The 15,795-nt window shown below is 34.2% G+C and overlaps 1 protein-coding gene across 2 annotated transcripts in view; it reads left to right on the top strand.

The window, feature by feature from the left end:
• The window catches only part of LOC114342228 (zinc finger CCCH domain-containing protein 13), a 158,488-nt gene that overhangs the window by 32,469 nt on the left and 110,224 nt on the right, over window positions 1-15,795 (top strand). For both annotated transcript variants that reach the window (XM_028293017.2, XM_028293018.2), the window contains 2 exons: window positions 1,917-2,472; window positions 15,169-15,434. In XM_028293017.2, the coding sequence (XP_028148818.1) occupies window positions 1,917-2,472; window positions 15,169-15,434 (822 nt within the window). The remainder of the gene's footprint in view (window positions 1-1,916; window positions 2,473-15,168; window positions 15,435-15,795) is intronic.

Here is a 15,795-nt window from a genome sequence, read left to right as displayed (position 1 = left end):
AGTGATATTTCAAAGGATAGAGTATGTGTTTTTATTTTGCAATAAACAAATTTATTTATTTATATCAAAATGTCATAAAAATTAAAATGTATCAATCATTATAAAAGGTCATTGAAATGTCCAATCAAAGCAACCTATCCGCTGTCCTGCGCGTAGCACCAATAATTAATGCTTATTTAAAAAAATTCCTGACGCCGTGGTGTTAAGCGATTTTAATTTTGCAAAATTGCAAATGAATGGTACAGTACATTTCTATGTGCAAAAAAATTTTCAATTTGCTATCTGCTTTATTTTCAGTCCTGTAACATTTTGAAAAAATGAATTTTTTTTACGAAAGCTGGATTGCAAAATTTATTTTGCAAAATCTATTGAACCGATCTTAATGAAATTTACAGTATTGTTTTACAGTATCATAAAATTTTTCAAGGTGAAATATGAAGGTCCTAAGTGTAGCATAAATGGTTGAAAAACGTAAAATGCGAATACTTGTTTTTGTATTTTTTTTTCAAAATTATTGCTATTTTGCAACAATTGTGAGTATTTCTTAAATTTTTAACTAATTCTATATTATAGGAAATTTAATTACGCAACTTTTATGTCAGTACAACTTTTCTCGGAAATGAATACTTTTAAAGTTATAATCAAAAAAACAAGAAAAAAATCGAATTTTTCCTTAATTTTTTGACATTTTGTTTATTTAAACAATGTTCCGGACCTTTTTGAGAGGGAGGATAACTCAAATATTATTATTTGATTTATTTTCAAGCAATTTCTGCAAAAAAAATTGAGTCACCTCTCAACGTCCAAATGTACTAATATTTTTACAGATCCGCCCTGGTCTATAGATGTTGGCAAAATTTTTGATCTTTTTTGGCAATTTATGTTAACAATTTCATGTAATTGCCTCGATTGTCAGAGTCGTCGCCCTCAAAATGACCAGGAAACGCTAATTCTTGTTTGGCCAAAAAACATATGGTATCTTTTATAAGTGTGCTAAATACCTATTTATTTTTTAACAAACTCATTATGTTTAGCAATATTTGCTTTAAATTTTCGATTCTTGTTTTGCCAAACTGAATCAAATTGGGTATACATCTTACATGTAGGTAACGGAAAAATTTCGGGTATACATCTTACATGTAGGTAACGGAAAAATTTCATGTCTCCTTTTTAAAACTCTAAAACTATTTAAATCATGAATCTGATCCACTCATTTTTGTGTAGAAACCAGAAGACATGGCCAAAAGTACAGTCTATTTTTCTTGCAAACACATAACCAAGGATTTTCACTGTACCAACTAAATTTAAAATATCGAACTACTTTTTTTGATTCCTTTTTTAAATTGTTTAAAATAGGTCTTTCATTTTCAATAATCTCATTTTTTTCTTCAAAATTATTGGAAAAATAAGGAGAGTTACTTTTCAAGTAGTTGATCGATTACGCAGCGACACTTATCCATGGTTAACTGCCCGCACACTTTTTATAGGTACTGTAACCAAATTTAAATCTGGTAACAGAGCTACTGATATACACAGCGCCCACGCCGTCGCTCATTCAAAATTTTCAGACACTAGCCGGTCCCGAGCGATAGCGAGGATACAACCATTTTAACCACAAATGAGACTGGTAACAGAGTATAATAAAGTGCAACTGAGTCACATAAACTCGCCAATATTTTCGTGTGTTTACGAGTAGTTGGCTATTTACTGAATTAGGTTAACACATAATATAATAATTTATTTCTATTGGTAAATGGAATTATTCATCGTCGTAAAATATTTATTTGATTTTTAACTGTTACCAATGGTAACAGTGGTTACATGGACGCTTCGCCAGTGTAGAGGTACCTCTCTTGAGTATAACAAATATGTTAGAATATAATGTATAATATGTGACTGTTTTGTTCTTTCTTTAGGTAGTAAAATGATAAAGACTAAATCTGTCTCACCAACTCGACAACGAAAGAAATCTGAAACACCACCAATAAAATCCAAAGCCATATCTAGTTTTAAAAAGTTGAGTTCTGAGAAGTCTCCTCGTCCTCTTAGCCGTACAAGTATTAAAGAGAAACATCGCACTCCGTCGCCAAAACCATCCAAAGACAAAGAACGCGAAAAAGAACGGGAAAGAGAACGCGAACGAGAGAAAGAAAAGGACAAAGAAAGGGAACGCGAGAGAGAAAAGGAAAAAGAACGAGAGAGAGAACGGGAGAAAGAAAGAGAGCGAGCTAAAGAACGCGCTAAAGAAAGAGAACGAGAAAAAGAGAAGGAACACAAGAAAAAAGAGATAGCAAGATCGCCGAAACGGGACAATAGATCGATAAAAGACATCAGAAAAAGAGATACGCCAGATTCTGCTCATCCTAAAGATAGGAAGTTGTCGCCTGGAAGAAGTAAGGGTGGTGGAAGAAGAGATCACAAGAGTCCCATGAAAGATGAGAGGAGAACAGATCGAAGGGATGATCGAGGCAGGTAAGATTTTATTTTTTATTTCGCATCTTCATATCAACGAATATACATCTCATAGATGGGTACGGCCCTGTAACGTTTTAGCATAGGATTTTGCGTCCCAACTGAGTAGGTGCTATGGCGGTGCAGATCTGACAGCGACTACGGACTACCACCCAAAGATCTTATACACATAGATTTGGCCAGCTCCGAAAAATAGCGTAACGTGGAGCAGTTCGGGTTGGTGGTCTATCTATCTCTCTCTACCGGCGCTTAACTTTCTCTCTCTAGCATATGATGGCTGCCGCCTCTGTGTCACTGTCGTTTCATTACTCCCACCTCTTAGTAGATACGCTCACACTCGTACGACAGACAAAGATAGCTAGACCACCGTACTTGATATTGACGTTACATCCCGATGCATTGAGTAGCATATCCCTAGCCAAGTCTATCCTTTTACATGTCTCTGCTACCACGCACCGCCCGCACTCCGGCCGCATCATCCCTCGTCAACAAGCCTGCCTATAGACGTAACCATCTGTTTCATATAAAAGCTTCTTCTATGAGATGTATATTCGTTGTTCATAATATGTTAGGTTCATCATTCAGAGTAGTCTGGGCAGATTATTAGAGAATGGGCTATTTTTGGAAAAAGCTATTTACCTTGCTGGAATTTAATCTTATGATTGTATATATTAATAATATAGGTATGCAGTGTCTGGATACATTAAAGCAAAAACTCTCCGTCTATTGAGGGCGACTAAGGAGGTACAAAGTTAGTGACAACCGAAAAACTGACAATGCACTTTTTGAAAATTCCGAAAAGGCGTTCTACCGAAAACTCAATTCCACCGTAGAAAGTGCCGACAAGTCTTACCCAAGCCAAGAAGAAATTCATGAGTTTTGGGGAAATCAACTTTCCACATCAGCTGCTTTTAACAACAATGCTGGTTGGATAGAAGATACGACGCCCAACTGTCACCACTACGTTACTGCTAACTACGAACCATTCACGACTGAAGAGGTCTCAAATGTGATCAAAGAGCTTCATAACTGGAAATCCCCTGGATCAGACGGAGTTCAGAACTTCTGGCTTAAAAAGTTTTGGTGTATTCATGAGTGCCTATCAACATTAATTAACCATGTTATTTCTAATCTGCAGGAAATACCATCATTTATAACTCAGGGAACCACTTATTTAATACCAAAGGATCAAAATAACACCCAAGATCCAGCCAAGTACCGCCCAATTACTTGTCTTCCAACTTTGTATAAATTGGTCGCATCCTTTGTAACCCGACGTATCTACCAACACTGTGCTCTAAACAATATCATAGAGCCTCAACAGAAAGGATGCGCTAAGGGTTCAATGGGTTGCAAAGAACAACTTATCATCGACTCAGTCATTTCTAACCAGGCATTCACTAAAAAAAGGAACCTTTTTACTGCTTTTATTGACTACAAAAAGGCCTTTGATTCAGTACCGCATGAATGGCTTATAGATATATTGAGAGTATAATACAAAGTCGATGATAACATAGTGACCTTTTTAAGGCATATAATGACAGATTGGAAGACTAAAATTCACCTCCAAATACCTGGTGAAAACAATATCGAAACGGAAAATATCGCAATCAACCGGGGCCTGTTTCAAGGAGACTCGTTGAGTCCATTGTGGTTCTGTTTAGCTTTAAAACCCCTTTCCCAGCTATTAAACTCTACTGACTCAGGTTTTAGCATTAAAAAAAAATAATACTGTGGTAGCGAAACTCAACCATCTGTTGTATATGTATGATTTGAAATTAATGGCTTCCACTCGAGAAGACCTACAACAGATGCTAAAAACTGTAGAAACATTCTCTAATGATATTAGTATGCATTTCGGCCTAGACAAGTGCCGTGACAAGAGGAAAGGTACAGCCCGGTGGATTCGATATGCAAAATGGCCAGAACATCGAGGCCATGGGCGAAAACGATATGTACAAATAACTTGGAGTAAAGCAGGCGCGGAAAATTGACCATAAGCAAATGAAAACTGAGATAACTACTGAGTTTATACGAAGGGTAAAACAGCTGCTTCGTTCACAGCTTAACAGTAAAAATTTGTTTAAGGCACTAAACACCTACGCTTGTTCCGCGCTTAGCTATTCATTTGGTATTGTTAAGTGGACAAAAACAGATATAGAAAATCTTCAGCGAAAAGTTAGAACACACCTCACAAAACCACAAAAACACCACCCTAAAAGTGCAGTAGAACGAACGACATTACCGCTGTATTTAAGAGGAAGAGAACTTATGGATATAGGTGAGCAATTAGATAAACAAATTGCTAATTTAAGAACTTATTTTCAGATGCAAGCTGAAACATCTACTCTACATCGCGCTATCTGCGCAGTAGATGACAACACCGATCAAACTGAGGGAACCAGAAATGCGCATAAACCACCTGCTCAACTGGATGGGTAAACCTCTGCACGGGCGACATCCCAATGATGTCAGCCAAGACTATGTCGACAATGCAGCGTCGAACTATTGGTTGACAGCAGGAAGGATGTTCCCTGAAACGGAGGGTTCATTACTGGCCATTCAAGATCAGGTTATACCAACCAGAAATTACCTGAAATATATCGTCAAAGACCCTCAGGTTCAAAACGACAGATGCCGATATGGATGTCAAGCCCAAGAAACCATCCAACATCTTACAGGGGGCTGCCAGGCTTTTGCTGCAACTGAATACAAGGAACGGCATGACGCAGTGGGAAAATCCTTCATCAAGAAATAGCGATCAAGCTGGGACTTCTCCAAACTGACCATCTCCCATATTATCAATACGTCCCTGAGAGTATGCTTGAGGATGGCAATTACAAGCTATACTGGGACCGCATTGTGCTCACAGACCAAACAGTGGCACATAATAGACCAGATCTCGTACTAGTTAATAAATTAACAAGACAAACAACACTAATTGATGTGGCGATACCTAACAACAATAATCTACGTAGTAAATTTACTGAAAAGATCGCCAAGTACAGAGATCTGGAAATTCAAATACGAAGGCAATGGAGAATGCAAAGTACCCATACGATACCGATTATTATGTCTACTACTGGAGTCATTCCGAAGACCCTCCTCGAAAGCATAAAAAAGCTGGGTCTGAATGAACATCTTTATAAGACCATGCAGAAAGCTGTACTACTCGCGACGGCCAGAAGTGTACGAAAATTTTTGGGAGATACACCTGCATTCCAAGTCACCTAGGACTCGATAACACGGAAAGAGTCCCACCAGAGCTCAATCCTTTTGATACCGTAGGTATCTGGGATGAGTCAATTTTCCCCTTAGAGGGAGTGTGAGCCGTATGGCTAAATCTGGATAGATATGCAAAGTCCGCAGCTAGTGTGCTACTTTTTTTATAAACAAAATGGCGCCCGAAAATCGTGTTTTTTTTTCAATTTTTGCTCTATAACTCCATTTAACTTTACACCAAAAATACTCAAATAAAAATTCACCCCAATTAAATTCTGCCTAGAGACGTGTTTTTCCCGTAAAATGCGCGTTTTTCAAACAAAATCTTTAATTTTCAACTAAAATTTTAGATAAGTAATTGTTTATCAATAATTAAATATCTTGGTAATGTAGTCTCCCTTAATGAAATAATATGGGCTTCATCTTCGTAACTGTATTTATTGAACATAAACGTTTCTTACACATAAACAATAAAAATGAATCTTAAACGAATACTTCAAACCGCCATAATCGTAAGCAAACATAAAGTCCCAAAAGTGAGGTTATATTCCTGTTCTTTTCAGGCTGTCAGTGGCGCGAAATTCAAATAAAGGACTACAGTTCGGCCAACATGACATGTCTGATCGTCCTCGATCAACCTAATATTACATAATTATAGGACATAACATATTTAGCATTCAAATCATAATATAATGGATATTTGAAATAAACGTACATAAGTAATTCATAATGGGTTTAATATAATATTCATAACAGTTTAAATAAACATGACATAACATAATGGGATAACTAATGGATTATTTATCGTAAGCCCTCATCCTACTACTATCTATAATACCCTCGTATGGCATTTGTGTTGTCTGGAAACCAATAATATCGTTCACAACGTACCTATCATTTGGTAGTTCTTTTGTAATCTCATACGGCCCTCTAAACTTTGGTATAGCTACACCAGGGGTTGTGTCTACATTCGTAATCATGTCATATTGCCCCACCTTAAACCTCCTTATGCTTTTTGTTGTAATATTTTTCATTCACATTGTGTGTTTTAACTATTTGTGTTTCTGCCTTACTTCGAATTGTTTCCAAATCTCTTTCCTCCGTATAAATATCTCATAACGCTTCTCTTAAATTATCCTTAATCTTCCCTATTAGGTCTCTTCCGAAAAGTAACTTGGCTGGGGTCTCTTCCGTTGATCTACTTATGGAATTGTTAATACAGAATTCCACTTCATGCAATGCATTTGGCCAATTGATTTGTCTTTCATCTGTTATATTATGTGGTTCTGGTATCTGTTCATGTGGTTCTCGGACAACCACTTGCAATCAGTATGTGATTAACTGCATACTCCTCCAAAAATTATTTAAAATCATGAGAGGTAAAACAAGATCCTCTGTCTGAAATGATAATGTTAGGTACACTGTAATTGGCAAAATGTTCAGTTAAATATTTAATTACTTCTACAGTATTTGTTGATTTGCAAGGATAGAACTTAAGAAATTTAGTAAACCCATCAACAACTTCAAATACATGTTTATTCTTATTATAAGGAGCTAACGGCCCATAATGATCAATATGAAGCACTTCAAAAGGCAAGTTACCCTTAGGTATACTATGTAGGTATCCTTCTGACTTACCACTTTTAGAATTAAATTCAATACACTTTAAGCAATTTTCAATGTGATGTCCAATCTTCGATTTTCATTTTGGAAACCAATATGTCTTGGAAATAATTTCCCATGTTTTGTCTGTTCCGAAATGACCGAAATTCATTATGATAGTGATAGATATTTGCTGACTCCATACTTTCTGGTACATAAAATGCAATATTATCTTTCAATTTTCTATATACTAACCCATTTCTTAATTCAAAGAAAGGATGATCTCCTTCCTCGAGTCTTTTCCTAAGATCTGAAATAATTGTATCCTTGGACTGTTTTAAAACCAAAGTTTGTTAAATAGTATTGCCTTCTAATACAGTACATAACTCACTCTGCTTAAGGCATCTACATGTTGCATTCTTGTATTTGATCTGTGTTCAATAGAGTAATCATAATTTTGTAATAACAAACACCATCTCATTATCCTTGGAATTAAATCCTTTTTACTCATGGTTAAGCGAAAGCTGTCACAATCTGTAACTATTTTAAAAGGTATTCCCTGTAGATAAACATGAAATCGTTTAAGTGCGTACACAATACTTAAGCATTCAAGTTCATAGCTATGATAGCGAGACTCATATTCAGTTGTTCTCTTGCTAAAGAAGAATACTGGGGGAAATTTTTCATCACTTTGTTTCTGAAGTAAAATTGATCCATAGCCTACTTGGCTTGCATCACAATGTAGCTCTGTTTCCCTACTCGGATCATAAACTGCTAAAATAGGTTCTGATGTCAGTTTTGACTTCAAATTCTCAAAAGCTTGTAAATGTGTCATTGAAAATTCAAATTTTACATTTTTTCGTAACAGATCGTATAACGGTTTGGCAATGATAGAGAAGTTCTGTATAAAACGTCTAAAGTAACTAGCAAGACCTATAAATCTATGCACCTGCTTGGTAACTGTAGGAACTGGATACTCTGAAATAGCTTTCACATTATCTTTATTAGGACATGTACCCTTTTCATTTATTCTGTAACCTAGAAAATCTATTTCTGTTTTCAAAAATGAACATTTATCTAATCTTAACTCAAGTAAATTTTGGCTAACCAATATTAAAACTTCTCGTAATACTTCTAAATTTTCTTCTAGCAATCATCATATGTCATCAAAATATATTAAATTGAAATTATATTATTATTATTATTAATTAAAAAATATATTAAGACGTTTCCTTGTTGCATAAACCTTTCAAAATTTTATTAACAAACCTTGCAAAAATAGAAGGACTTGAGCTCAAACCAAAAGGTAATTTTAGGAATTCATACTGACCTGAAGGTGTAACGAATGAAGTATACTTAATAGAATTTTCACTCAAAGGAACATGGTGAAAAGCATTTTTCAAATCTGATTTAGAGAAATATTTCTTATTCTTTAACCTGTCTAAATGATCATCTATTAGCGGTAAGGGAAATTGATCTCTAATAAGGACATTTATTTAAAGTACGATAGTCTACACTCATTCGATATTCGTTAGACTTCTTTTTAGTCAATACTACTGATGAACAGAAAGGTGAATCACTTTCTCTAATAACACTATTTTCTAATAGATTAGCAAGAATTTCATCTAATGACTTTTTCTCTGCGTAGGACAGTCTACGTGGTCTGATACTAAAAGGTTCGGGTTTTGTTAAATGTGCTTTGAAATCACACTGTGGTTTCAATGGTTTATCATAATCAAAATAATATGTCTTCAATAAAGTCTGAACACTATTAGTTATTTCAAAAAATAAACAATATTTAATATTCAAGTCTGCATCTAGATTTACCATATCGTTAATAAACAAAACATATGTAAAAGGAAACTGATAATCCTCCTCCGTATATACACAAGAATTTTTATTTATTTTAAAATAACCATTTGAAAAGCTTATATTTTCTATGCATTCATTGTTTATAAAATCTCGACCCAAAAGTAGGTTATAACTCAAAGAATCTTTCTCAACAACATAAAATTTTAAATTTACTGATATGTCATCAAAAGTAACTTTGTCATAAAAAAGCCCTAAAACCTTCAAAGGTGATTTATTTATACCTGAATAAGATTCAATATTAGTAGAAGAAATAATATCTTCTGCAGTTACAAAATTTTATGATATCAATGATATTGGACTCCCTGTATTTATTATACCATTTAATGTTATGCCATACTTATCTAGAACCAGGCTTAATACAAAAGGATCTGATTGACTCATAGGACGTTCCACTAGTCCCATGGCTCCGTTGCTATCTCTGGTAGTCGAATCTGCGACTTGTTGCACCACCTGCTGATTTCTATTAGGACAGTCTCTTACCATATGATCCTTGCTTCCACATCTAAAGCATGATTCCCTATCACCCTTGGCTTGTCTGCACTCGGTCACTTTGTGTCCCGTACGCCCACAATTGAAACACTTTACAGGAACTGACATCCTTCCCTGTGTTGCTGTATGACGTTGGTTATCTTAACTTACCCTGTCACTTGGCGCTGTAACAGGCCTCTGACCCGCTCTGTGTGCCTCTGACTCTGATTGTGTCCCGTACGCCCACAATTGAAACACTTTACAGGAACTGACATCCTTCCCTGTGTTGCTGTATGAGGTTGGTTCTGGCTAGCACTTACCCTGTCACTTGACGCTGTAACAGGCCTCTGACCACTTCCGCCTCTTCGTTAACAACGCTGTCCATCAACTTATACAAGTCTTCTGTGCTATTTAATGTGGATAACATCATTTTGGCTTGATTTTGAAGTAGGCGATCATCAAACCCATCGATCAGGTAATGTACCATCTCTTCATCGTCAACACCTGCTTCGTTGCCCAGTAACAGTTTATCATGAAAATATGCTGAAAAACTGAAATACATTCTCTTAATTTCAGTTTTTAACCCTGTCCAATCTGTGGAAATTAAGTTTGGCTTACTGAGATACCATTCCTTTGCTTTTCCGGTCAATTTTCCAATGGCTAACGGCTGTAAAATGTCACTTGGCACATTATAAACGGTTCTGATTTTTTCAATTCTCTCTAACCACATTGCAATATTCTGGCTTTTGCCTGTGCCTGAAAATTCGAGCATTAACGTTGATAATTCACTGTTGCTAATTTTTATGGGGTTATATGTGACTGTCGGGTTTTGTGCAGTGGTAATTTGCTTTTTTTCCCTCGTAATCTAGTATCGCCTGTACTGCCGTATGTACTATTTCCGCTATGCTTGCTTGAGCGGCAGTATTTCCCGTGGTATTTTCGATTTCGGTGTCTGAACCAGGCATGATGGCTATCATATAATTTTCGAATCTGCGTAAATGTCAGCGATCCTCGTAATCCCACTTCTGAAATTGTAGTCTCCCTTAATGAAATAATATGGGCTTTATCTTCGTAACTGTATTTATTGAACATATAGTATTTTTACTACAAAAACGTTATTACGTAGGTCAAAATTTTTGACGTAAGAGAACTGTCAAAACATTAGAATGTGACTTGTCATTCATAGAGGTATATATTAACATAGAGGGAGCCTACCTTCCGCGCTTCCTGACGACAAGATCTCATGGACTGGTTTGCTGCATCTCTTTCTAACACATTATATCGAAAATCTATGATGACATTCAGTGTGAATATAGGCACGGAAGAGGAGGACAACCGTAGCAGCTTTACTATGCGTAAGAGTGAAACAGTACTAATCCAAATAAAAAAGATGGTGTCGTCACTTCGCTCTGAATGACACTCTCTCTATGCTAATATATAACTCTATGTTGTCATTATTGCCGTGTTTATAATAAACATAGCAATAATGAAAAGTCACATTCTAATGTTTTGACAGTTCTCTTACGTCAAAAATTTTGACCTACGTAATAACGTTTTTGTAGTAAAAATACTATAAACGTTTCTTACACATAAACAATAAAAATAAATCTTAAACGAATACTTCTTTTTTCTTTTTTAGTTTCATGGCCTCCACCTCTTAGGTACTTGGCCAGCCCTCGGAAACGAATACTTCAAACCGCCATAATCGTAAACAAACATAAAGTCCCATAAGTGAGGATATATTCCTCTTCTTTTTTACACTTCTAATTTGAGTGACAAGTGATAATCAGGCTGTCAGTGGTGCGAAATTCAAATAAAGGACTACAGTAATGTAAAAGCTCTTTTCGTATAGATTATAATTCCAGAAGCCGATGGAAATTGAATGAACAGTTTAGCAACAATTAAATTGTTAATTAAAAATTTACGGTCGCTATAATAACCACAATAATTATGATACGTAAGAATAACTATGATTTTTGTATAAAAAGACACTGTACCTATCTAATGTACTTTACAGAATTGAAATTGGACTATTTAAGCAGTCTCAGGAATATTTTAAAATTATAAACACTTTTTTGGCTTATAAACAAATACAATATCTCGGGAAATATTAAATTAAATTAAATCATTAAATCATCGGTATTGGAAAAAAGGCGACAGGACGCTTCTTTTAAACTAAAAAACGTTTAATTTGTGATGAGTGGTTCCGGAGATACAACCGGTCAAAGTTGACCGGCATTTACGGCAAAGATATAAACAATAGGATCATATTTTTCGAACCATCACGGTTTATATCGGTCCTCTTTTTTTTTCACCAATTTTCATATCTTTAAAATACTCATAACATATTATTATAAAAAAAATAAAAACCTTATTTTGTAAAAGGTATTTAAAATCCCTAAAAAGGGATGTATCACAAAACGTTTTCGGAATCAATATTCCATCATCAGTGTTATCACCTAAAATAAGTATAACTCTATAAGTAAAACAAACGTGAGGTTAAATTTTGACAAAGGTAAAAGAGTGAATAGATTGTTATACTTACAGGTTTACATGCTTTAACCTTTCCGGAACCGTGCTATAAAAACTTACGCTGCAGGCCGTGCGGGGCAACTATGTTACCCCACTAAAATACTTTAATAATTCATTTAAATTTTACATTATTGTTTGGAAAGTTATATAATAAGGCACTAGTAACTGAAATAATTTATTTTTATTATTAAAAAGATATACATTTTTTTTATTTTTACCTGTAATTACAATTTGATTTTATTCCTGATTTTTACAGTCAGGTCATAAAAATGTTTTACTTTCTTCTCGATGTATGGTACAAATTGGTTTTCTGCATGTACTACATGATATTGAGTCTTTCTGTCACGTGCCCTGGCACAAAAGCTGCATCTTCGACTTGTATATTGTTGAATGTCTCTGGCAGGGGTTTCTGGCGCTGAGTGCCCCGAGGAGTTAATTTTAATTTTAGTATAAAATTTAAATTATATTTGATAATTTTTTATAAAAAAACGATTTAGTAATATATTTTCTAAGATTACCTGGAGGGAAAAAAATATTTTGAAAAGTTATAAAGACAAAACTGCATCTGGGGTAACCAAGTTGCCCCGCACGGCCACGGAAAGGTAAAGCCACCAAAATGTACGGGTAAAAACCCTTAAATTGATTTTAAACAGTTGGGGTTACATTATGTTATCTTATTTTGAAGGATGTTAAAAATATTTCCGGATTAACCCCTGGCATCACATGACATCAACCATATTGGTTGGAAAATTGTAGGTGGGACAGAGTCCCACGTGAGTGCTTACATGGCAGAGTTTAGGTGACAACTGATCGTAATGGCCCCCTGAAAGATGGCATTACCAGACTGACACCGCACCTTGACAGAATCTAATATGTGTAGTTAATTCAGCCAAAAGAATATAAATTTTATGTTAATATTGAAATAATAACAGTAGTGAAAAATATATGTTGGGATTAAAAATATTTACCCTAAATAAGTGTGATGGATGATCATATATTATTATAATAAAAACTGTCGACATTACGAGTGAAAATTGTCAAAAATAGCAAAATTCCAATCAAAAATTAGGTTGGAGAAAATGTAAGTTCAAAATCGGTATACGTTAAAAAAATGCATTTTCTCGGCTTCCCATGGAGCAATTTTCTTCATTCTTTTTTTGTTCCCAAGTAACTCGTGTAGAGCCATCTAGCTAACGCATTACTAAATGTCAAAGTTGCTTTTGTTTTGTTATAATAAATTAATTTATTTATTATTTTTACTATATAAACTTTATAAACATTTTTAATTTGTTTAAAGATTGTTTAAATAATTATATAGCTTTCAAATGAGAATATTTGTGTTTTTAACGTTAAAAGTTAGACTTGTAGCAAGTTTATCTAAAAAACGTCTACAAAAAATATGTAGTTTTCTTTTCTTATAAATAAATTAATCTATTATAACAAAACAAAAGCAAGTTTGACATTTAATAATGCGTTAGTTAGATGGCTCTACTCGAGTTACTTGGGAACAAAAAGAGAATGAAGAAAATTGCTCCATGGTAAGCCGAGAAAATGTATTTTTTAACGTATACCGATTTTGAACTTGGAGATTACATTTTCTCCAACTTAATTTTTTATTGGAATTTTGCTATTTTTGGCAATTTTCACTCGTAATATCGATAGTTTTTATTATAATAATATATGTTATGAGTATTTTAAAGATATGAAAATTGGTGTGGAGACAGAGGACGAAAATAAAAAGGTGATGGTTTGAAAATTATGATCCTATTGTTTATATCTTTGCCGTAAATGCCGGTTAACTTTAACCGGTTGTATCTCAAGAACCACTCATCACAATTAAACGTTTTTTCTTTTAAAATAAGCGTCGTGCCGCTTTTTTCCAGTACCGTTGTGATGGTTTAATTTGATTTAATATTTCCCGAGATATTCTATTTGTTTATAAACCAAAAAAATGTTTATAATTTGAAAATATTCCTGAGGCCGCTTAAATAGTCCAATTTCAATTCTGTAAAGTACATTAGATAGGTACAGTGTCTTTTTATACAAAAATCGTAGTTATTCTTATGTATCATAATTATTGTGGTTATTATAGCCACCGTAAATTTTTAATTAACAATTTAATTGTTGCTAAACTGTTCATTCAATTTCCATCGGCTTCTGGAATTATAATCTATACGAAAAGAGCTTTTACATTACCAAGTTATTTAATTACTGATAAACAATTACTTATCTAAAATTTTAGTTGAAAATTAAAGATTTTGTTAGAAAAACCCGCATTTTCCGGGGAAAATTTTCGTCGAAGTAAATCGGGAAAAACACGTCTCTATCCAGAATTTAATTACGGGGAATTTTTATGTGGGTGTTTTTGGTGTAGAATTAAAATCTTTGGAGTTATAGAGCAAACATTGAAAAAAAAACACGATTTTCGGGCGCCATTTTGTTATAAAAAAAAAGTAGCACACTATCTGCAGACTTTGCATACCTATATTATTAATATATAGGATCATAAGATTCGATTCCAGCAATAAAATTGCTGGTAAATAACTTTTCCTTGTCTCACAATAAAACACTGAAAAACGTTTGTTTTCTATACTTCCACAAAATTTATTACAACTATGTTATTACTACAGCCTTTTCGGCAAAGTGCCTTTCTCAAGTGATATACAGCTGTAGTAATAACATAGTTGTAATAAATTTTGTGGAAGTATAGAAAACAAACGTTTTTCAGTGTTTTATTGTGAGATAAAATGAACTTCCATCAAGTAACGGTCGAATCCATCAATTACTTTTCCTTGTATTTTGCTAATTAGCCCATAGTATAGATATATTATGTTGGATGCTAATAATATAAATATGTTATACTATAATAAGAAATTTTCTAAATTTCTTTAGTCTATTTCCACTTAATTCAATTTTTTGTGTGGCTTCAAGGTATACATCCGACTCAATTTTAGTATATTTCTGTTATATTATCAGTTAACTGGTCCTACTGTATTCTAGAGGTAAAGACATAAGATCGACGGACAGGGGTCCAGCTCGTAAAGAGACGACCAAACGGGATTCCCGTGATAGGGAAAGAGAACGTGAGAGAGACAGAGAACGACGACTAGCAAGAGAAAGGGAGGAGGCGCGGGAAAAGGAACGAGAAGAAGCACTGGCGAGATGTCAAGAAAGACAAAGAGAAAGGGAGCGGCTCAAGAAAGAAGAAGAACAGAGGAGGAGAGAGAGGACTAGGAGGGACGATAGAGGGTTAGATAAACCTTCAGGTGAGTTTACATATTAAGTTATCCATGTCCGTGTGTAGTTACCGGGCAGGGTTGGCAAAAACCAAGGTTTTTTCAAAAAAACAAAAAACAGGTTTTTTGGTTTAAACCAGGTTTATTTGATACAAAGTATCATATGTCTAAATACTTTGAAAATGAATAAATTATTTTATAAAATAATGGTACAATAATAAACAATGAAAAAAATTATTAAGATAACTTTTATTTTTATTTGCACACAAAAAATTAAAATAACAAAAAAAACATCTTCAAACGTAATAATATTCAAAATAGCTAAGTTCGAAAGTAAAACAATAGAAGTTATTTATCTTAATTTTTTTTCATTTGCGGCAACTTTATTAAA

This window comes from Diabrotica virgifera, chromosome 3, assembly GCF_917563875.1.
Source record: "Diabrotica virgifera virgifera chromosome 3, PGI_DIABVI_V3a".
In the NCBI taxonomy this organism is placed as follows: Eukaryota; Metazoa; Arthropoda; class Insecta; order Coleoptera; family Chrysomelidae; genus Diabrotica; species Diabrotica virgifera.
This window is presented reverse-complemented; position numbering and strand designations above follow the sequence as displayed.